This window comes from Squalius cephalus (genome assembly GCF_949319135.1).
Source record: "Squalius cephalus genome assembly, chromosome: 23".
Classification (NCBI taxonomy): Eukaryota; Metazoa; Chordata; class Actinopteri; order Cypriniformes; family Leuciscidae; genus Squalius; species Squalius cephalus.
The window spans coordinates 22,934,388-22,958,973 of record NC_137144.1 but is presented as its reverse complement, the minus strand read 5'-3'; the positions used below and the strand labels follow the sequence as shown (position 1 = coordinate 22,958,973).

Genomic DNA, 24,586 nt, shown 5'->3' with positions numbered 1-24,586 from the left:
TTTATTTGTATCTGCGTTTTAGTGCGATAATATTCCGCATTGATATTTTTATTAATGCTTCTGGCGTATATTTATGATGTGACATGATAAAAGGGGGCGTATGGACCGTAGCATAATAACATACGCGCCAATTAGCGTTTCATTTGAAGACCTTTTTTAGATCATAAAATATCTGATTTGTGTTTAATATGAGAATATTTCTTGAGTTTAGAATAAAAGAGTCGATATTAGGTTTAACTGAACAGCGTCGCCATCGCAGTGTATTTTAATTGATTTAATGGCGGATGTCTCTTTAAATAGTTGCTTTCAAGCTGAAATAGAGTCGTGGAGTTTTTGTTTTCGTGTGCAAAAAAAAAAAAAAAGGCTCTTTAATGCTGTCTGGGAAAATGATGCACTGTGAAGAGCCAAAGAGCAGAGGACCAGCTGCCAGCAAACTGCTGACCCACTTCTCCAAACCAGAACCAAACGGGCACACCAGGCCCCGCAATTTCATTCTGACGGGACGAAAAGCTCCAGATGCGGTTGAACTTTGTGCTCCTTGAGGAAGTTCTCAAAATGTCCGGTTATGCATTTATCAAAGGCAGCATCCTACGTCCCTTCTTTCATCAACAGAGCGGGGTTTGTCCTCCAATGCAAATAGGCTTATATTCAAAGGAGTGAGGGGAGGCCCACCCCCCCTCCTCAAGACACAGCATGGGATCTGTGTTCGGCCTCTTTCAGAGAGGGAAGCAAAACGGGCGAGATCCTGCTTTGTTCGGAGCCAGTGAATCAGGCTCCTCTAAGGCCCAGCTGAAGGTCTTTGAGTGCTTGGCCTCTCTCTCTCCCCTGAGGAGGATGAGGAGGGAGGGGGGGACCCCGACCCCCTGCTGACCGCTGTTTCTCCTCACACAAAAGTCCGACCCCGAGGAGCCCTTCACATGTATGACTGACTGAAGAATGGAGCCGTGCCGCGGGGCTGCGCCTTGAAAGGAGCCTGTTTTAATGGAGGCAGGAAAAGAATGAAAAGGAGAAGTGCTGCGTGCTTTTTTCCTTCAAGAAAAGAGGAAAATATAGAGAGGCTGAGGCTCTTTTATGGAGTCGCACACAGCGAGCTGCTAGGATGGCGTAGGACATTGTGTACACAGTGTCTTTAATTCAGTACAAACGAAAACATTCATATCTGATGTGTATCTGATTTAGTGTGTTTTGGTTTTTCTAGAGGAGCTTGGAAATAATACCATTCTTAGTTTTGCAGGGTGAAAACCACACAAACTAATTAAACCTGCCTAAAAACACCAGAAAGGGCAAAATATTACCACCTTGTAAACAGACGTGGCAAGACTATCAATAGTATTGACACGTTCTTTAGGGTTGTCATTGTTAAATAAAACTAAACTGTTTAAAAAATTTATTTTGTTAATTGAAATCAAGCTAAAATACCATGTAAATATTAGATGAAAAAAAAAACTTGCTTGAGAAACGGGTTTCAAAGTGCAAATTTTTGTCTGCGTAAACTACAAAAACTCGAATTTGTGAAAACGGTGACGTCATGCGTATTATCATGTGTTCAGTCTATAGACGAGTAGTGTTTCTTCACAAACACTGTGTCCAAAATCAAATACTTCACAACTATATAGTATGCAAAAAAACATACTGCAAAAGAGTAGTATGATGGAATACATATTATTGGAAAAACAGTAGGCGAAAAGTTTCTGGATGACCTACTACTTCCGGTGAGATTCTGAAGTGTGCTTTTGATGAACACTTTACTATCCCATGATGCCATGGGAGAGGATTTATGAATGAGAGTGAAGCGACGTAACTGACGCTGGTAGGTCACGTGACAGAAACAACATGGCGGATGTAGTACGTCCAAATTCGTACTTCCCACATTCATACTAAATAGAACGTACTTTCTAAACAGTTGCGAAGTAAATTCAAATTCAAAAGTAGTAACTAGTCAGTATGCGATTTCGAACCTAGCGAAAGTTACATCGCCAACTACTGGCCTGGCTGCATTATACAGTGTTTCGCAGATCCATGTGTATGTGGACTGTTATGACAACATTGTATGTGAAACTTTTCATAAACGCAAAGGGAAAAAATAGTACTAGTATATTAATAATTCTAAAACAATCTATAAAAAAAGTTTCAAGGTTTCAACTGAACTTAATGTCTGCTGTATTTTTTCACAGAATGCGGAGTTTATTCTCTATAGCGCTTGTGCTGCTGGTGGTGTTGATGATCACCGTGGAAGCCAGTATGAAGAAAAAAGGTTTTAATCTTTTACAAAATGATGCAATGCACATTCTTTTTGTGTGATAGCATTATTAACTATTTTCTATTTTATGACAGAAAAGGCCAAAGAGGCCAAAGCAGATGCTGAGTGCAGCGAATGGCAGTATGGGAAATGTGTGCCCAACAGCGGCGACTGCGGCGCTGGCATTCGGGAGGCGACCTGCAACGAACAGACTAAGAAAACCAAGTGCAAAGTCCCATGCAACTGGAAGAAGGACTTTGGCGGTAAGAAGTTTTACATGTCTGGATGTGAATCAAACATAAATACATTTCGACAGACCAATCGGTCTAATTTGCTCTTTGTTTTAAGCGGACTGCAAGTACAAGTTTGGTCGTTGGGCCGAATGTGACACCACCACGGGAACCAGAAGCAGGTCGGGGCAATTGAAGAAGGCACTGTTCAACGCTGAATGCCAGACCACCATCAAAGTGTCCAAACCTTGCACCCCAAAGACCCCTAAACCCAAGGGAGGCGAGAAGAAGAAAGGAAAAGGGAAGGAAAACTAACTTGAAGACCACCCCAACTGCCCCATTGCCCACTCAGTGGTACATTCCTATGTGACACTCCCAAATCCTCCAAAAGGTGAATGCTGAGAGGAAAAAAACTGTAGCCCTACCTATTGTTTTTATTTCCACTTTCTTCGTTTTGTAATTAGTAAATGTATGTGTCTATGCTGTTGTAATTTGATCACTGTAGCAAATTTTTAATTGTAATTGACTTTGCATGTAAAAAATAGGCCGCAGCAAATCTGTCCTCTAACAAATTGTCTTTACTAAAGAGAAAAACCCTAATTACACCCCTAAAAGAAAGTATTTGTAAATTACAACAAATCGAATTGAAGGCGATTTCTGTACGTTATAATGCTTAAACGAACAGTTCCTGGAAGTAACGGCCTATATAAAGTATCTATGTTCATAAATGTTTATGGTTTTAGATTTGATGGATGTACAATCAAATTTACAACACTAACTGATTACTTCTACAGGTTGTGAATAAATGAAAGTGTATTTTCAATAATATTTTCTGGTGCCTTTTTAAAAAGAACTTTTTCACATTTATTTGTTCAAGACTGACAAACTTAGGAATTCATTTATAATGTCAAATATACAGTCCTACATTTGACATGCAATTTTAATGATGTTACGATTGATGACATGATTTACACAAATGTGTTTGGTATTTGTTTCATGAATGAGAGAACCAAAGTGTTTTTACTCATTTATTGTGCAAACAGTAACAGTCTTACAAACTTAAAAATGTATTTGCGATATATCATACAGAACTATGGAAGCTTGTTTCCAACACAGAATAAAAAATAAAAAAGGTAACTGTGATTCTGAAATTTTCTCGCAATTCTGACTTTTTTTCTCAGAACTGCGTGATATAAACTCAAAATTACGAGTTATAATGTCAGAATTGTGAGATAAACTCGCAATTCTGAGAAATCTTTTTTTTCCCCCAGAATTGGACTTTATAACTTGGAATTGCGAGTTTATATTTCAAAATTAAGTGAAAAGTCGTCAGAATTGTGAGTTACAAAGTCAAAATTGCGATTCTGACTATAAACTTGCAATTCTGACTATAACTGAAGATAACTCGCAATTGTGTGAAAAAAAAAGTCAGAATTGTGAGATAAAAAGTCACAATTATCTTTTAAATTGCTTTATTCTGTGACGGAAAGCTTCCATACTGCAATTTCAGCGACATAAATATCAAATAACTGAACCAACATGTTTATTTTCACTTTTCGCTTTAGTAAACCACTATCAAAACAAGAATCAGGGTCTTCTCTAATTTGTTGCACTGATTTACATATTTACATACAACTATTTACATAAGAATGCACTTGCGAACAACTTAAAACAACTTTACGATACAAATGCTTGCAATATCAGCAACATGCAAAACAATGAATACTTCAATTTATTTACACTTTTGGCTCTAGTAAACCAACCTTGTGCTCATAAAAATAAGAATGCATCTGCAAACAACTTAAAAATGACTTTACGATACTTCATAAAGTTGTACAAGTAATGTTTGCGATATCAGCATGATAAACACCCATAACCTCAACCAACCCATTTTTCTTCACTTTTGGCTCTGGTGAAACTGCTTCAACGTCACAACGTTTTAGCGAATCAGGTTCTTCATTGGTTGGTCAGGAATCATTGATGAGACACTGAAGATTTGATTAAGTCCAGCTCATTTTAATGTCAGATTTTTGAACTTGCACATCAACAGTCGCTTAAAGGTTCTTTTGAAGGTGGCGTTACAGAGCGCGTAGCATACCGGATTAACCGTGCTGTTGACGTAACACAGAAAGTAACCCACCATCCAAAGAATTTCAGGGACACACCAGCGGCAGAAGGTACCAATCAGAACCATAACGCTATAGGGTGTCCAGGTGACGATGAAGGCTAGAAGAACGGCAAGAACCGTCTTGGTCACTCACCTTCCTCTCTCTCAGAGCCTTCCGTCTGGCATTCTTGGAGATGGCCTTGGATGTTTGCCGTTGAACCTGAATGGTAATATGGTTTGGAAAACAGAGAGGTTGCGTTGTCCTGCTAGTTTCCGTACACTCGATCAAGCTTTTCGGTCTCAAGGTTTCTCCATCCAGCCCTCGGTCTTCTGGAGAGGCATCATGGTTTGAATCCAAGGAGTAGTCCGTTTTGCTGAACTCTATGGAAGGCATGCTGCAGAGTTGTTTGGTTCTCACGAGGTCTGAATCTGGTTTAAATGAACATGTTTCATCTGGTTTAATGTCATTCACTAGGTCAGGGTTTGTGGTAGATGTTCCTTCACTTGTCTTGGATGGTTTAAGCAAGTTTGCGGATTCAGACTTCAACTTACAAACCCGTCTCTGACTGGCTAGGGATATCCGTGTGTACAGTACCATCATTATTACAACAGGAATGTAGAATGCTGGGATGGTGGTTGCCAGGGTTACAGCAGGGTTAGCGAGTAGCAGGATGTAACATTGTCCCTCCGGGACCTCGCGTCTGTCCCTCCCAGCCTGCCAAAGCAGGATAGCTGGAGCCCAGAGAAGCAGAGACTGCAACCAAGCCGCAGCGATCATCACCCCTGCCCACCTCGCGGTACGTTTGGTTGGGTAACTCAGAGGTCGGGTAACGCAGAAGTACCGGTCAAAGCAGATCAGGAGGAGGTTCATCACAGAGGCGTTACTGACTACGTAATCCACAACCAACCACAAGTCGCACATCTGCGGTCCCAAAGGCCAGTATCCCTTTACGGCGTAAACAACGTAGAGATTCATGGAGAACGCACCGACGATAAGGTCTGAACAAGCAAGACTAAAAAGGAAGTAGTTGTTGATGGTTCGGAGATTGCGGTTGACTTTGATTGAAAGCAGAACCAGGACGTTGCCTAGGACTGTTAGAAGGTTGATGCAGCTAGTGATAAGTATGATGATGACCACCCCTACAGTCCCAAAAGCACGACGTGGTCTTCCCAACAACAAGTACGATTCTTCGGGCAAGGGACTGTGCGTGCTGTTGTTGAGCATGCTAGGGGAACTCTTGGACGAGCCTGCGACAAGAAAACGACCAATAATCATAAACCAAGTGGCACAGAGGCATTTAACTTGACATGAGCAAAACAACTTGAAACTGAACACTAGTATATACACTAATCTTCAAATGTTAATGTACAAAAAAATCTAATACATAGAAATTAAAAGATATAAAACAAGAATAAAAACAAATTCATGACTCTAACATGGTCCCATCAGCAAACTTACCATTGAAAATGAACCATTCCAAGTTGCTTGACAAAACATCAGATCCAGCCTCCATGATCTCCTGCTCAGTCTGAATGAGAGAACAACTGGGAGGACTTTTAATTCCTCAAACAGTAACACCCATCCTCACCTTCCGAACACATAACCAGGAAGAAGTTATCCAACCTCGCTGTATCAATATTACACTGAATTTACGAGAAGATGATGATCAAAGTGGAACGATAGTATTACAGCCGAATTCCTCCTAGTTTTGTGCTGCCTCTTTAAAGCATGCAAACTTAATGCAGTTCCTGTCCCTTAAAGAGGAAGGCAGCCGTTACATAACAGATGGAATCTAATTACCCGACCAGTAATGCAGCCCCACAGCTGTTTCACATAATTTTTAATTATAATGTTTTATTACCTTTTCTCATTTTCATGTATCACACGTACTACAACAAATTACAGATGTTTCCAAATGTAAAGTTGTAATGATGGGGGTGGGCAGGAGGATGCTGGGATTTGGGCAGAGGCCCGTTCACACCAAGGACGATAACTATAATGAATGATTCTAATAATAGTTTTAAACATAAATGAATAGCAGAGCCCACACCACAACTATAATGATATTGTTCGCTATCGCTAGTGTGGACGCTAATATAGTTATTGTTATAGTTATCGTTCTTGGTGTGAACGGGCCTTAAGTTTCATGTAAACATTGTAAGCAGGAAAAATATAAGAAACTTTAGTTTGCATAAAGACAATTAAGCATATTTTAGACTGATTTTAGACTGATTTTAGACTGATTTTAGACTGATTTTAGACTGATTTTAGACTTATAAATTCTCATTACCATAGGGTCAGGGTGATTAAAAGCCATTAAGATTTCCTGTATTGTGACTATTCTGGTGCTTACTTGTCGTGAAAACTGTCAAGATACAAATAGACCTAAAATTAAAAACAACAATAAATGTAAAATACAGTATTATAAAAATAAGAAAAAAATTTTTACAGACCAATTACAGTAAAGAGAATTTGGGGAAAATGTGCTTACTGTAATTGGTACTGTAAAAAAGTTTATTGTAATTTCCATTATTTTTGGTGATTATAATTGCTGTAGTAGTTTATTTTATTACATTACATTACAGTAAAAGAAGATGGCACAAATCAAACTTTTTGATATTTTAGAAAGAAATATGGCCTGGATAGGTTCTCAAAAGGTTTCATGAGTTTCACTGTATTGTAATTAATAAATAATAATAATTTATATTAAATAAATGTCAAAAACAACCAAATTAATTTCCATATTCCCATTTTATTAAAACTCTCATAATCGTCATTACCACAGGATCTTTGGTGTCCCACGAAATTCTTTTACAACACCTAATCCTCATTTTCACTAAATAAAGAACCAACTACACATTTATGGTAAGTCATAACAACACATCCCTCTTGTCTGAGCAGAAGAGGAAGTCGAATTCTGGTCTTTTCCACTATCATGACTTAAGCTAAGGTACCGATCCAGCAGTGAAAGCATATACATAACCACACATCCAACAAGAACACAGTTACAGTTTTTAAAATGTCACACTTTCGGTCGCCGTCAGCTATTCTCGTCCGAACACATGAATTGTCCTAAAAGTCTAAAACAAACCCTGCATAAAGCAACTTCATAAAAATAAGGTGTGCATATGGTCAGAAATGAGATGTGTCCTTAAATGGATGGTACAAGATATTTAGCATGTTCTCAAATGGAGTTTAAAGTAAAAAGGTCCTTCTTTCTTATCATAGATGCATTTTTTTTAAATCAGGATTGCATTTGTCATTCACACAAAGAGAAAAATAAATAATCAAAATGACAGCCAACACAACCAGACTTTTACCAATTTTTCTACCAATTACTAAAACACTGAACATTCAAAAGGCTTATGAAGGAGCTATTCCGGTATTGTCGGCTTTTGCGGTTCAGTAAGGAGACGACTCCCCAAGGCACTGAACTCATTGAAAAACACCAAAGGGTATGTGGTTTCTGAGAGGTTCCTCAGCTGCCATTACTTGCTATGAGATCACAATCCAACTGAATCTTACATCCACAAACTTTCAAAAAACAAACCATTCCTAATGGGGACAGTTTTCTTTTTATACAAAAAAGCTAATTCAAGCCAAGCAGCTAAAATAACAAAATCTTTTACACAAATAATAATTTTATAAATGCTTGTTAACGAAAGGCCTGTGCATATGCAAATGCATTGACAACTCATCGCTAGAGTGGACCAATCGTACATGAGAATCTAAACAAGCGCAACAGAACTCACAAGGCAAGTATTTCATTTACAAAAAAAAAAAAAAACAACCCGAAATATGGATTTAAGTTTTTTCTTCTTGATTTATCATCTCTACATTTACAATGCTACATTTATTTATAATAAAACTCTGTAGGTTCAGTGGCGGACACTCACAGACATACACATCCACACGTACACGCATACAAACAGTGTCCGTCCCTCAGTGACTCTCAGCAGTGTGCGCGCATTTAGGGCCGTCACTGTCCTAAGTGTCCAATGTCCAAAAAATGCTCTTTCATGGGTTATTCAAGTGTTTATTGTACATAATCCAGATCTAAAATAGAGATACATCTGGTTTATTGTCTGTAACATTATTCTCGGTGCAGTTCGGAAGGAGAAAATGGTGCTTAAGTGCAATCACTTGCCATTTGTCTCTTACGCATCATAAGAGCCTAGTTGCGTTTAGTAGAGTGGAATGAAACCCTCGGGCAATCGACTGATTTGAGGTGAATTACTGGAGAATTGACAATCAGCAGCTGAATTGCGCAAATTGTTAAAAATTTAGTGCGAGAATTGTAACATCTTACATTTCGGTTCTGAGTTTTAAGGTATTTCTGAGATATCACATCAGTAGGATTCGTACAAACGCATCAAGGATTTAAATCGCAAGAATCGCGAATGCGAACTGACTCTTACACGTAAGTTAGCGGTCACATGTATAAAAGCCTGATAAAAACTGCTCAGCGTACCAAAATTTCACTTAATGCGCATGTGCGCTCGACAGCCTACATGCTAATTCGCTTTAGCCCCGCCTCCTCGTTTATAAGCTCTGGAACTGGACACACATGCAGATATGAGAGATCTGAACCAGCGTGTGGGTTCTTGAACTGATTTTTCCATCCATTGGACAATTACAGACAACATGCTTTCAAAAGTGTATTTTTCAAACGACAGATAAATAAATTCAAATAAAAACCATCATAAAATTCGACATCTGGAAGTTTAGTGGGACACGTTCACGCGCATAAGTCTTTCCAGTCTGAGAACTTCAAAGTAGATGTTGTTCTAGACACTGATCAACCGGATGACTGGAAATCACATTATCGAACACACACACAAAAAAAACCAATCACGTCAAGCATAATCTCTGAATTTGAACACAAAAACCGTTAGAGGATGTTGAGAGAGTTAGTGTTAAGCTGTGAAGAGTCTTTACTGCTTTACAGTTCCTCAAACTGAAATGTCCTGAAGACAACAGACCCCAATGGATCCAAAGGAATCGGTAAGGACACGCCCCCAGACACAACTGGCACTTTGATTGGCTGATGATTTTTCTTGGAGCTTGAAAGGGTGGTTAACTACAACCGTGTAATTCCGTACTGTAGTACGGGAAGGATTCAAGTATGATACCCTTTCTCGCATGGAATGATGTAATGTCAGACTCAACCTTGAAAGGAAGAAAAATTAAAACTTAAGTGCAACACGCAAGTGCAATAATGATGCTTCCCCAAAGCGAGAATCTACTGTTTTGACAGAAAGGGTGAGGTTGACGCCTCCCAGTTAAGGAGACGGCATGAAAAACTTGGCACTCATTCATTCCCAAATAAGGCCAGAGTGAGAGGAGTCAGAACTGAGGCGGGAAGTTCAGTTGCTCCGCCCCAAACATTATGTCCTGTCATTGTAACACAGGCTCCACCACGAAATGCAGACCAGTTTTGAGATGTTCGTCTCGTCTCAGACGCGAGACTATCTGCCATATAGGTCGTCAGGATAATCTCGGCTCCGGCTTTCACTGTAGCTGTTATGGTCATTGTTATTGTTGTTGCTACGGTTAGACATATTCAAACCGCTCGGGGATGGGTGGTGTTGCACGACATCGGCTTGATGATCGGCAAACAAGTCTGGCTCAACCATAGGAGACACCCTCGCGACCTCAGAGCGAGTTGTAAACTGTGGCGGAAGCGGGGAGCCGCTGGACCCTGATGGCCCAGGAAGTTCTAGAGAGTCTACCAAAGGTTCGGTGCGAAAAAGAGATGGGATAGCGAGTCCAGCAGGCGTTTCCGGGGTTGGGTTTCCCACCTGAGTCGTCCTGACCGAGGTCTGCGAGCCACGGTGAATCCGATGGCTGACCACGATGTTGTTTCCGAAGCCACCCATCGAGGCCATAGTAGTGCTGCGTTCCCGCTGGACCACGGCCGTCATTCCCCCTTCAGCCATTAGGCGGCGGATCCGAGACAGCGCGTCTTCTCCCGAACCCGGCTCGGCTGCTGAGTCCGCTAAGATAAACCAGACAGAACAGTGAGACGCTCTTATCAGATAACGACAAAGCAAACAAAACAAGACTGGATTCATTTCAGAACATGGAAAATTAGTGGGCAGACATAATACGTAAGATCGGCGAAGAAAGCTGGAGCAAACAGAATTAAGATGAGTAATTTATTTATGTTAATTATGTTTAATCTCAAAAGCACACACACGTATCTTGGTCTTGGTTGACCAAAGTAAAAAAAACAAAAAAAACAGCCCAGCAACAATTAGGTCTTAGCGAGTTATCTATTATCTCTACATGTGTGCACACTGGGGCCCATTAAACCGAGAAAACGAGGGTGCAAATTAAATTAGACCAGCTAACAGCAGGTAATAAAGCACTTGAAACAGTAATAACAGTGTAAAGCCCTCAGTAGGACACAACACAGATCTCAGAGAGGTCAGTTCAATCAATTTCACTCCATTACCTGTGTCAGACGACAGAGGAAGAGACAGGATGAGAAAGAGTGAGACGAAGCAGTTACCGTGATATGTGGGGGGCAAGTTTGTCCGGTTCAGCGACCCCTCTGAGACCGATGCCTGAATCGGTGTGTGTAACAGTGTGTGTGTCGTCTCTGGGTGTGTGTGTCTCTCAGTGCTGGTGCTGGCCACCTGAACCGCTGCAAGAGTAACACATTTGGCAGCTCTGAGTGGACATAATCAATATTACTTAACTTGGTTACAAAAATGAACTGGAGCGTTATAGATATCCGTTACAATCGCTATGGCCTTGAGCAAGACACTTCAGTGCAGGTCTGTCATTAGTGGCATTACGGCTGGGCCATATATATATATATAATGAATGTTCAAAATGATTAGCTGGAAATATTAAATTAAGAAATAATATAAATACATTGATTATGTGACTATTAAGTTTAATAAAATGTTAATAAGTTAAAGCCACTTTAATGAAACTGATTCATGTACTTAAAATAAAAATATATGGAAGATCTAGAATTTAAGATCACATTTAATACTTTGAATAAAAGTATTACAAATAAAAGTTTTAGGATTTAAAAAAAAAAAAAGTAAAAAAGAAAAGTTATGACAAAACAAATACTAAAAAAATAAAGAAAAGTCTCGGTGATTGTTTTAAAAATCTGTAACAATTTTTTTTTCTTCCACTAGTGGTCTTTTAGATCCCACTGAATATGTAGCTATATATTGCGGTTTAGTTTTTATGTATGTACATAAATAACATTTTATATCACTATCCCATAATTTGTACTGTATATTCGTTTCTGTTTTAAGAAAATAGTGGATTTAGTGCAAATTACGTTTATGCAAATGTCTTACTGTGTCTGGATGTGTATGCGTTCTGAAAGGTACTGGCTGGAGGATGTTCTCTCTCCGTCTGGGTCTCGGCATTCTGCAGTCGCACCACTGGTGTCTGCGTCCCCTGTGAGGTCACAGAAGGCGTGGCCTGACGCGGCTGCAGGCCAATAGCGTTCATAAGGCCCATGTCGCGGTCAAATCGCCAGCCGGACCTGCTCGTCCTGTAAGAAATATACACAAATTAGCCTTTTTAGGATCATGAATAACACTGGACTATGATATAACAACAAGCTATGACTTATGAATTCAGATAGTTTCTGACCCTGGGCGCTCCACTCCACGGGTTCGGCTGCTGCTGTTGACAGTAAACAAAGAATCCGAGGTCAGATCCGACGGACTGTCTGCATCACTGCGGAAATCACTGAAAACAAAACAGATATTTTTGACTTCATTATCTCGTTTACACATCTAAGTAACAGTAATGTATGCTTCACTTCAGGTTATCTATCACCTCGCCTTAGACATCACACCCATAGACTGTTGGCTGAACAAAGTTTTACATGCCGGTCTGTTATTGTACGGACATCGACTTGACATTTTCACGCCCCTATTGTCTCAGCCTCAGACGTCACGCCTACAGACCATCTGATGCATAAGGCACTCAAAATGGGAAACGCTTAGGGAGTTTACAAAGTCATAATCTGATTGTTTGAATTCTACAGGATTTCTGGGAGACGTGCGTGTCACGTTCTTGAACAGTCCGCCTGTAAACAAAGCCGTCGTGACGCCAAACCCCCTCATGGAAGAAGAAAGCCAACGTGTTTACAACTGTGACAATGAGAGCACAAAACGAACTGTGATTGGTTGCTTTACACGTCCTCTTGGGCGGTCCTTGGACAAAAGTCCTGATGGAGTCCAGACCTTCTGCCATCATTCTGAAGGTCTGGCTACATAAGACTAACGGCCCTAAACATGACGGTGAGCAAAACAAACTGTGATTGGTTGCTTTACATGTTAGTCAGATGGCCTCTGGGTGGTCCTTGACCAATGAAAGCAGCTATGGATTCCAGACCTTCTGCAATCAGTCTGAAGGTCTGGTTACACGAGACTACCCCTAAGAGATTCATTTTGTGATGATGACTGGCTGATTGTACATTATACCACTTATTACACAACTAACCACCAAATATTTAAATAAATAAATGGACATTAAATATCATATTTTATCATGTGAAGAGCAGGAAACTGCAGAGTGATACAAGACACATGATACTACGTAGGGTATTGGTTGTTGATTGTAGAACGGCCAATCAGAAACAAGTATTCCTGCAGATCTCGCATTAAGCTTTTAAAACCAGTAATATACATAATATTTGACCAAATTACAAAATTGAACAACCGAATGGCAAAGAAGCAATGGAATTATTGTGACATACTCCATCTGTCCGCGTGGGCTGTGATCTGATTATAAACCCATCAGTTTGGGGGAGAATTCCTTGAAAGCGATGAGCTGCAAAAGTCATGGGGCACAGGGGTAATGTGGCCTGTAACCTTGTTAAAAAACAATAATCGCTTTTTTCCATTTGAACACCCGAGTTTCCTGCCACTAATGAAGAAGGTAATCTAATGAAAGGCGGCTTCAGGTAACACTGATTTATTAAAAGTCCTCATATAGTCCACATCTGAAAACTGACACTGATCTGGGATCAGGAACTTGACTATGTAATTGTTAAAGATGAAGATGATTTATAATGAATCAACTCTCTGGGTATTTGGCATTTTTAATCAATATTGACATGGGCTCTGGAACACGTTTATGGAAATTACTGGTTGTAAAAATGCAGCTTTTATAGCGCTGTTAAACTGTGTTTCGTTTTATTTGCAATTTCCATGGCTCCTGTTCTTCACAGTGGCACTTGTTTTGTTTTTCGTTGATGGATGGTGTGGCGTACTGGTTAAAGACGTGGGCTAGAAGCCAAAAAGCAATTCACAAACCATCACTATCATTTGCTCTTTTGCAAAACCTTGCATTTGCCTACAGAGGAAGTATTTTAAGTAGGGCTGTTGATTTAACATGTTCATTTAATTAATTAGTTAGTTATGGAAAAAATCGTGTGTTAAAATAATTTACGCATTTAACGCACACACACCCAGCCCCAGACGTACAAAGGTCATCTTACATTTCATAAAAAAAATGCCCCTGTATGAGTTCTCATATTTATATGATCTAGTTAAGCAATATCAATATGAGCAGCGACTGGAATATCACACGAGTGCTGTTTCGGTCCAGAATAACATAAGTGCAAATGTGATATTAATTTTCTACAACAGTTAAATAACTAAGAAGTTAATATTTTGTTATATTGTAGACAAAATATTGTGTGTTTTTGCTCAGTTTTGCCACTGAAAATATTACCTATAAAGCCACAGCAGAACTGTTGTGCTTCTCTGCATTTTCAATGAATCGGGGTGAACCAATGATTCAATGGCTCATTTAATAAAGAGAGCCATTTAATTCCTGTATGAATAAGCCGTTTGAGCTAATCGAATATGAATGAATGAATGACTCAATGATTCAATGACTTACTCATTAAGATGTTTACCGCCACCTACTGGCAGTTTTAGTTTATTATTTAGAGTATAATTTCAATTTTTTAAATCACATTTCCATTTGAATAAAATAACAAGACCCATTTAAAACCCATTAATCTCATGTCATTATTTATGCAATTGTAATTGCGGTGTAAATGCATTCATGCCACCTCTGAGCTGCAATAACCGGTCTGTAAATATATCTAAATACCAATTCAGATACAGCTTGTGAAAATCAAAATCAACCTAAAAGTTAGCGTAAAAAATTATATGTTGAATCAAACTTTTTGACATGTCTACTTGATGCTTTTCTCATTAAACACAATAATGACCTTATCTTTTGGGGGTGGTTTCTCAGCTAAAATTGATGTGCAATTAATTAGATGAATTCATCAGCACATCATATAATTAATTAGATTTAAATTTTTAATCACTTGACAGCCCTAATGTTGAGGCTTCATAGTAGTTTTTTGGCCAAAATCTAAAGCAGCAATATATCCTCCAATATATATATATATATTTACACTACACACAAATATATATTTTTTAAACAAGCTCACATTTCATTACTAAAAAAGTACCAATACAAATCGTGGTATTTGACTATATTACCCAATATTTGTGTGTGATGTATTTTTATACTTATTAGAATTTCACACTATTAGCTTAACAATATGCTAACTCAAACTTGTAGACAGTAAACAGCAAAGCATCTCAATAGGTTTTGGAGTTATTGTTGCCATAGGCATACCATTTTGTCTCTTGAATAGGTATACTATAATGGATAAAAACACTTGGTAAATGAATAAAGTGTATATAACTGTTTTATGATTTGATAAGGACATTCAAATTTGCTAAGGACTAAAGATATGCATGTGGAGCAGATGGTCTACTGGGTGATGGTTGTTTTAGCTGGGTGTTTACTTACACTGGCCTGCAGATGACCAGATCGCCCTTATTGGTTCCGTAGGCCAATCCCATGCCTGGCTCCGGAAGCCACCGGGCTGAGTTAATACTGACGTGTCTCCGTTGGTCTGGAGCCATGGGGTACACCACATTAAACATCATCTGCAGGATGCCAAGAGAAAAAAAAAACGGAAAGCAGAAAAACAGTGTTAGTCACAGTACTGAATCAATCTTTACGGCTTTGTTGGGTCTATGAATAAAAAAAACACCTCACCATAAATACCAGTTTAAACCTAATAATAGAGTTTTGCATTTATTGAAAAATAAGGGGCATTTTCAGGCTCTTACTCTAATGGAGGTCTCTCCTCCGTGTGGTTGCTGCAGACGGAACACTTGCGCCACCATGTGGTCAGTGGTGGGATGGAGCAGGATCCGTCTGGAGGCCAGTCCTACCATCACGTAGCAGCCCATGGGTGAAAGACTCACTGAGATTGCATTTGGACCTGAAATGCAAGTTTAAAAACAAAACTCAGAGGAATTTCTGCTATAAAAAAGTCACTATTTTAAAACTAAGCCAGAATTGTCACAGTGTTACTGCCAAAACCAAAAGTTATTGGTTAATTTGAATTGTTTGGTGAACTGTTCCTAAACACCGACCGAATCTCTTGGTGTACAGCATTTCTCCAAGATTATGGGGAGCAAGGGAGTAGACGGCCAGGATGCCCTCATCTGCAAAACCCCGCTGGCTGCTGGGAATGAACACGGCCAGCAGCTGCCCGTCGGCTGAAATATCACAGCTGGCATCGTTGTAGATCTTACAGTGAGGAACCAACACATTCACAGAGGCTACGATGAAAAAAAAAAAGAGACAAATATGATGAAATAAGATAAACAATCATATTGTAGCTTCTGAAGAAGTTAAAAGTAAAACTTTCAAGCTACCTATTCAGATAATGTCAAGCAAAAACTGACGTATTAGCTCAAAACCAGTAGAACTTGGAAGAACGCACCATTGCTGATCTCCGGAAGGTCAAACTTGGTGAAATCCCACCACTGCAGCCTATAAGTGGTGTTGGCAATGTTACTGGCCACAGCTGACTGGCCGTCACCTATAGATGCTCCTGCAACAGAGCATTGCGGGTAGATATATTTAATTCTCTTTAGTTTGAACAAAAATCACTATTCGTATAGAGAGTTTCTGACCTTATGGGCTAAAAATGATTCACAAATGAAACAGAATAAGAAACTTCCAGCTGTACCTGCTAATACTCTGTTGATGGAGGAGTGAGTGGCCAGGCCTGACTGACCCCGTTCATGGAAGAGTCCAGCGTAAGGCAAGTACTCCGGTAACAGGAACCTCCTTCAAACAAAAATACATATAGATGTTTACATTAATTAAATATATTAACATAAATGTATCAACTTGGTAAAATCCCATTACATTTTTCACTGTATTTTTGATCAAATAAATGCAGCATTGGTGAACATAAGAGACATCTTGTAAAAACAAAACACTTTCCAACCACAAACATTTGAACGGCAGTGTATGACAGGCAATGACAAACATCACATATGACACTGACCTTGGAACAAAGCGCCCGAGTGAGGGGGCCGACATTCGAGCATTGCGGGGCATTCTGTGTCTTGTTCTGTCTCCAGGCTCCCTGTGACAGCAGGAGAAAAGAAACATTAAACACTTTCCTTTTTAATACAACAGTAAAATGGATTCACATAACAGTAATTGTAATATATATGTGTTTAATCGTGAGTGCAAATGCAATGTGTATTATTAGACTCACTCGATGTCCTCATAGTCTCCATCACTGGCTTCCGGTGGCGTGGAGGATGGGTTGTTGGACTGGCTTTCAGCTTGAGAGTTTGAGAGCGTCCGTAGGCGATTCTGCAGTGAACGCTGGCGTATGCTTTCTCTCCGAGACAGATATTGGATCATCCTTTGAGCATAGTAAGCAGCTGGAGACAGCCTGAGGAGATGTGGAAGAGGGAAAGAGGGGGTCAAACTCTGAAGTTTGTACATACGGGCTATTAGGGGTGGGCGATATCTCGATATTTAAAATATATCGAGATATTTTTTAAACACGATATGGATTTTGACATATCGTATATATCGATATATTGTTTATATTTATAAAAATGTCGTTATTTCAAATGTAGGCGCGTTGCTCGTGGCAAGCGCGCTCATAATGTAAGAGACGCCGGCGCGACCACAACATTGCCCAACATCAAATGGCAAACGTAATGCAAGCGGAACGAAACTGCTCGTTATTATGTGGTTGAAGGACCGTTTATCAGTTTGGACCAAAGCAGCGCGAGCCAATCGTGATCATGCGACACTGTTACTACACGGCGCTAATAAGAGATCCAGTAAAGAAAGCATTTGAATTCGCCACAGAAGTAATAACATTGCTGCGAGATCTAGTGACAAACATTCACATTTCTCCGTTATTAACGGATCAAACAGCGCTGACGTGGAAACCAGGAGAAACATTTTGCCATGAATGAACTATAGTGTCCACAGATCAGCAACATTCACCATGGATTTACTGTAGTAACACTTACTGCAACCATGGAGGTTTGGCAGGAATAGTAGGCTATAATGCCTTCAAGTAACATTACGTCGGTTTTATTTTGACATTATGAATACAATTGCCTCAAATGTTAATCTGAACTAAAATAAACCTTTATTTATAACTACTACAATATTACATTCAATTTTTTCCAAGGAGCTGTTTTGTTTTATATGCTCCTAGAGTCAATTATAGCTCCAGAATTGCTCAAAGTAAAAAAATATCATACTTGATGATGTTAGTTTTAATTATAAAAAAAAAAGAATAAAAAAAAAAATTTATTTAAAAATGTTGCAGAAGCACTTGTTCCTATGTGAACTGCCTACCTCTTTGCACTTCAATAAAAAAGACTTTGTGGTATTTGGCATATTTGTTTTTGCAGTAGTTTTTGGGGGGTTCTTTTTCCTGTAAAGATATCGAGATATATATCGTATATCGAGATATATTTTTTGCTCCATATCGCCCAGCCCTACGGGCTATACAGGAGTGTAACTGTTTCCAAACGGGTACCTGGCAGGATCTGGGTATATAGGATGATCTCTGGAGCCAGACATGTCATAACGAGAAAATGGAAACAGTGACGATTCCAACAACCTCCTAATGCAAAAGATGAGAAATATATAAGTAACAGAAAAGACACTGTAAAGGTGAGGTCACATTTACCGTTGTTTTACAGGCGAAACCCAGTCATTTCAAAATGAATACGCACAAACTGGAATTTTGCGCAAGGGCAAAAGAAACAGGTACAAAATGGCCATGCAAGTTCCCCATGTTGACCAACAGAAAGATCTTTAATGCCTGCAAAATTTCGCTAACGTGACCGCACCTTAATAACCAAATTTGGATGTGTACATCTTTTTCTTCCTCACCTCCTGAGTGAGTCCTCGTCCGGATTATCAACAGGCACCTCTGGGTTTAAGGCGTCTTGCCCTGCCTCAGAAGAAGCGCTGGCCGTTGGTTGCCGGTACACGCTTTCCCACTGCCCTGTCTCCTGATTGTACACCAGACCCATGGGCTGCTGCTCCTGTAGCCCAGAGGAGGAATCGCTCAACTCCATAGGCCTCATCTCAGGGGCTCGGGCTTCCACTCGTGCACCCTGACCCGGGTCCTCAAACGGAGGCACTGAAAGCGGCCAGGACGGTCCGTCTTGAGAAGAAGAGGAAGAAGAGGTCTGACCAGAACGTTCCCATCTCTGGGTGTCATGGTTGAAGGTGAGGAGGTTGTGGCACGAACGGCAGCGATTGGGGTGGTTTTGCGAGGGGCCTGCGACCGTGTCTCCATTTCCAGTGTGGGAAGAACCGTTATGCGAAGGCCCGGGTCGATCTGTGTCCATGCTAGTGTTGAGCAGCTCCTGCATGGGTCCTGGTCCACCTGCCACCTCTCGGCTGCCACCAGGTCGCTCCAACTCCTGCATGCGCTCATATTCCATGAAGTAACGGCTCAGGTTGCACTGCAGGACGTTGCGTATGGAGGCGGGGTTGTTGCGTTGGGTGTTGTCGTAGAAAGGGTGATGGCCGCTACTTGTGCCATCGTTGGCTCGTCCCCGGTTGGGATCCATGCCGGGCAGCACTAGGCCCCGCCCTTCCGTAGCAGAGGTGTATATGGGTGATGAAGAGGAACCATCGGGGAACCTGCGCAGGGAGAGGAGATCCATTGAAGAGGAGCTCGTCCTAGGAGGGGGCAGCACACCCCTTCCGACACTGCTTTCTACCCCAATCGCACCTAACCCATGTTCATGTCCCGTGCTCAGCAGACTACCAGACCAATCAGCCCCAGGGAGACGCCCGGGGGCCTCGAGAGGCCCGGGCACCTGTGACCCCAAGGGATCAATAGTCCTAAGAGGCAAGAGACCACGATGTGTAGAGTTCCCCGCATTCCCGCTGAACACACTGCTAAAAGCAGAAGGTCGATCCGAGGAGGTGCGGGTCTGGCTGGGGGCGGGCGAGAAGGCGGAGGGGCCCGACTGAGTCTGCGGTTGAGGTGAATCTGAAGGCTGGAGGCCTGTCGGATTCTGCGTGAATAAATTTCGCGTGGCGGCGCAGCGATTGCACAGGCAGCCCAGACCCAAATGCTGAGTGCAGCCCTGTGAGGCCGAGCGGTCACTCGGTTCCGTCCGCATCGGGTACTGGAACCGAGGCATGGGAGGCTCACGGGGCTCCGGGGCGGGACGGGACTGATCGCCGGCCTGCGCCCCAGAAGAGCGAGAGGACAAGATGTGCAGGAAATTGTGCAGGATGGGCGTGCGGCGTACAGGTGGAGAGCGTAAAAGAGACCGTTGGCGGAACAAAGCCATCTCCATACTGTCCATGGGAACTTCAGAGTCATCTTCATTCTACACAAACATAGTAAAACACTTATGAAATTACATTTATCACTTTCTGAAAAGGGACGTGCACATAGAACATTACAGCTATTTTGACAGGAAAAGAGTCGTTTCTAACCTGCTGGTTGGATGGGTTCACAATAGCAGTCAAGAGATTATGACCTAGAGGATCAAATCTCACCAACCTGGGCAAAAAAATAAAATAATTGAGGATGAACAATTTTGAACAAAACATTAATTCATAAAGTCAACATCAGTTGGCATTCACAACCATTTTACGGTTGCAACGTGACAATTTCAAGTGAAATAGAATAGTAAAGAAAATCAATGCAAGTCAGGACTTGTTATTACACATTAATGAATATGAATATAAACATTTATTCCTTTAACATGCTTTGATGAATCACGCACAATAAGACAGGAACATGTATTAAAAAAGTAAATATGAATATAACATTTTTTTTTTTTTTAAATCATGTTAACCACTATAGACAGGATTGCTTCCCCACCGGACACGTTCTGTCTCGCTGGCGGTCTTGACCACAGCAAAAGGTTCTGGTCGGCTCCAGTCCCAGAAGTGAAGTTCGTTGTTAGTGGCGATGAGTAGGAGCTGAGCTGTGGGGTGGAACGCTAGAGAAGCGATGGCAACATTACTCTCCGTGAACCAGCTCTCACTACCACCCTGGGAATGGGGAAAAACATCCACAACGTTTAATTAAACAGCAATTTCAAAGCCAGTTATACGTGTAGATGACTTGCAAATGGATCAGACCAGAATAACTGCTTTGAGCTGCTACTGAACGGTATGAAAATTAAACACAAATTAACACGCAAGATAAGAATGTTTGCTAAAGGGGAAGGTGCACACATCTTAGGAATAATTAAACCATTAAACAAAGACTGATGCTCACATGCAGGTCCCAAATGCGGACTTCTCCATCAAGGCACCCAGAGGCAACCAGGCCAGGGATGGTGGGGTGAAAGGTCACACACCAAGGTGTGCGTCGATGGCCCACTAAAGAGTGCAGGCACTTTCCTGTTTTCACATCTGTGATGTAGATGTTGTGGTTGACGTGGGTTGAGGCCACAAGATTCCTATAAACATATGTAAATAACATCAGAAAATGATGTTTTTTCCATTACTAGTGTACAACACTAGTGTTTTTTGTTGAGAATGTTGTTACCTATCCGGACTGAAGGCCAGCAGGAAGGTTGATCGTGGATTATCCGGCAACTCTACTTTCTGTAGAAATAATTGAGACATTTAAATTACACACATTAGCCTCAGTGAACTTTCAGGGCCAAACAAAGACTATTAAAATTATAAAATATTATAATTTATAATATATTATTATATTCGAATAATAACAATTAAGTAATATTAAGTTTGTAATTGTATCAATATTGTTTATAATAATATTAAATTAATCTAACAATTAAAGCTGCAGTCGGCAAGTCTGGCAGATTGGGTCGACTTAGCCAAAATTTTGAATGTTTACAACTCTCATGCCCCTCCCCCACTACCAGCGAGCACCCTCCCATCGAGGTCGTGCTCGTCAGTGTGTGTGCACCAGATTTTCTGTGAACGCGTCCGTCTCTTCAGCATCGATCAACACCATGGACTCGGAGGTAGGCTGCCCTGGCTAATCTATCCATAGATAGCAATAACCGAGGAATTGGAAGCTTGTTAGTAGATTTTCTCTCCGCCATCACGCTTCGTACAATCTTCAGGCGAACTTCAGGCGTGTCGTGTGCATGTGATATTGTAACGTGCGCGAGGGAGGGGGGATCTGTAGCGTGTGCACGACCTGTGATTGACAGTCAGATCTCACACCCCCCTGCGCTGATTGGACCCGATGATCCGGGAGCGGTGGATTTTTGCAAAACAAATAACACGCTCCAGGTGGAGTTAGAAGCTCGGGTTTTTTTCTAAAACCACCTTATTTATGTTGTTCTGTCGGATTATAGTGTCAATTTCACTGAATATGATCAAAAAAATGTTGCCGACGGCAGCTTTAAAACACTAAATCTGCTAAAAATGCAGGCAAAATCAAAACCTTGACATAGCAAACTCTTGTTCTGACATTTTTTTTCAATGTTCTGTGAGTAATATAACTCTCAGTGGATGTTATTTTTATTTTTTCATTATACAAGAAAAACACATAAAATGACAAAGATAGGCATTAATTCTACAGTAAAACAGGAACATGCATATTACTATGATTACAAAATTGTTAACAGATATGGATGCCATCAATCCTGATTTTCCAAATGTTCAATTTTCCAAATGTTTTGTATATTCATGCAACTACACACAATATAACACTGGAACCTAAGGATCTAAAATGCTTGGTTTGCAATTTCATTCCATTCATTACTCTCATTGAATACAACATGATAGAAGCAAATTTGACCATTTCAGATTAATAACCAGAGGAAAGCCTGTATTGGGGACTGGAAGGGGGGCTTTTCTCAATATTCCCTGCTGCAAAAATTGAGTCATTCTGAATCTAAAATCTTGAACTGGTCTATATAGAAAAGTCTGCTGAGTGTAGTCCAGAAAGAACCATTAGAGACATTAAGGTTGATATCCTACCTGGCTCTGCCATTTCATCCAGCGCGTTCGGTCTTCCACCAGCTGCTGCAGGAGCCGCTGGGTGCCCAGCATGCGAGCTCCTCGCTCTCGACCCGACAGGATCAGCACGGAGTTCCTGTTATGCAATGCCATTTCTCCTCTCTAGTGCTCCACGGCCCGGGCGGCCTTCCTCGCACACGGGCCGGACACTAACTCAGCAGCACGCCGGCCATGCAGACTGGTGGACGGACACAAAGCTTAAATCAACACACAGCAATCTATGGGTCTGTAACATTTATAATAATCACCGGAGAGCTTTTGACAGATCATTTACTGATGAAATAAAAGTGACCAAGAGCAAGTTCTGTGTTTATTCCCTGTATTTATAACCAGATTTCAACACACAGAGACATTGAACATAAATTACAGCTTATCTCCAGACAGATTTCTGAACAGAACTGACTGATCAAGCAACATAACCCTTAATTTCAAAGTTTTAACAGTATATGCAAAAACAATACCTCCTGACTACAGCTGTTTAGCAGATCTGTTATGGCTCCAATGGGCCCAACAATCAAATCCATCAAGCATCACTCAACCATCTTTTACATGACATATTGGCTGGAGGAAAACCTTATAGGCGTTTAGCCATGATGTTACACCAAAACTTTACCTTTTATATGATCATATTATATATGCATGTTGTGGGGACAATTAAAGCCCTATCAGATGTGCTGAACCATGTAAACAAACAAGCCATTTAAATCCACACCATGACAGTGAAATCTTCATTCACATTTGATCAACAGCAAACCAGAGACAACTAAATATGCACATAAACAGCATCAATAAAATAATTAAATGTGTTTTCTTGTCGTGTGACTAACAATAACTCACTGCCGTGCCCGCCCAAATATGGAAACTGAACAGAAGCTACAGTGTTAGCCACCGTTTATTCGCTATAAACATTCATTTATTCAAACATATTTTAGTTATAAAAGTACCACATATATACACATAACCACAAATACACTCTAGATGTTTTGAAATACAGATTAAACCGTGAATCGATATTTTACATACCTGTTCTGTTGTGTTTGTCAGTGAAATGTCATCGAAGGCGCTGTTAGCCTCTTAGCCTGTTAGCCGAGCTGGATCGTTATTAACTAACCTGGAATGACAACCGACCGATCCGAAGCGGCGAGCAGATTGCATTCATGTCATTTAGGAGTATCTCAATCAAACCGTTCGGATTATCGTGACATTGAGAGGATGTATTGGGGTAGCTATAGAAGAAATGATGCTAGCTAACTGGTTTGTGGGTAGCTCGGCGTAGGCAGGCATACTAATCGAGAGAAGACTGCATTGAGCTACTTTAGGTCAGTTAATCAATTGCCGAGTGGATTGCACCTCCATGACAGTTGAATTCGGATTGTGATATTGTAACTTATGGTCATTGGTTTTAATTTATTTAATATATATTTATTTACATGTATTTATATCTTAGAAAGAAGTGTATTATAAGGTTCTAAAACATTTAAGTGACGTTACATAAAGGAACAAAGTGAAAGTCCTTACAAAATAGTACCGTGGCATTACTATATACAGTGATTGTGTCAGATCATAATACCATGGCAGTTTGTTACAGTAAGTAATGATTACCATATTGAGGTTTTACATGGGACTCCAAGGTACTTCAAAGAATACTGTGGTGTTGCTATATG

At 40.6% G+C, this 24,586-nt stretch overlaps 3 protein-coding genes across 3 annotated transcripts; 1 reads left to right on the top strand and 2 right to left on the bottom strand.

Annotated features, from left to right (window-relative positions):
* The first annotated feature begins 2,140 nt into the window (after positions 1 to 2,140).
* mdkb (midkine b) lies at positions 2,141 to 2,937 on the top strand. Its single transcript, XM_079859195.1, has 3 exons — positions 2,141 to 2,254; positions 2,335 to 2,502; positions 2,588 to 2,937. Exons 1-3 carry the CDS (start codon positions 2,152 to 2,154, stop codon positions 2,782 to 2,784), a joined length of 468 nt encoding a protein of 155 aa, XP_079715321.1. The 5' UTR covers positions 2,141 to 2,151; the 3' UTR covers positions 2,785 to 2,937.
* A 1,669-nt stretch (positions 2,938 to 4,606) lies between these two features.
* Positions 4,607 to 6,072, bottom strand: chrm4b (cholinergic receptor, muscarinic 4b). Its single transcript, XM_079858668.1, has 2 exons — positions 6,036 to 6,072; positions 4,607 to 5,824 (listed from the first exon to the last, which is right to left on the bottom strand). The coding sequence occupies exon 2, from the start codon at positions 5,799 to 5,801 to the stop codon at positions 4,668 to 4,670; it is 1,134 nt and encodes a 377-aa protein (XP_079714794.1). The 5' UTR covers positions 5,802 to 5,824; positions 6,036 to 6,072; the 3' UTR covers positions 4,607 to 4,667.
* Positions 6,073 to 7,311: 1,239 nt separating this feature from the next.
* On the bottom strand, positions 7,312 to 24,263 carry ambra1b (autophagy/beclin-1 regulator 1b). The gene is made up of 19 exons (XM_079858667.1): positions 23,946 to 24,263; positions 22,884 to 23,100; positions 21,472 to 21,530; positions 21,199 to 21,382; positions 20,797 to 20,969; positions 20,406 to 20,472; positions 18,834 to 20,296; positions 18,475 to 18,561; positions 17,179 to 17,361; positions 16,963 to 17,043; positions 16,639 to 16,739; positions 16,390 to 16,500; positions 16,037 to 16,225; positions 15,728 to 15,882; positions 15,402 to 15,541; positions 12,204 to 12,302; positions 11,903 to 12,102; positions 11,092 to 11,226; positions 7,312 to 10,575 (listed from the first exon to the last, which is right to left on the bottom strand). The coding sequence occupies exons 2-19, from the start codon at positions 23,013 to 23,015 to the stop codon at positions 10,046 to 10,048; spliced, it is 4,089 nt and encodes a 1,362-aa protein (XP_079714793.1). The 5' UTR covers positions 23,016 to 23,100; positions 23,946 to 24,263; the 3' UTR covers positions 7,312 to 10,045.
* Positions 24,264 to 24,586: the final 323 nt, after the last annotated feature.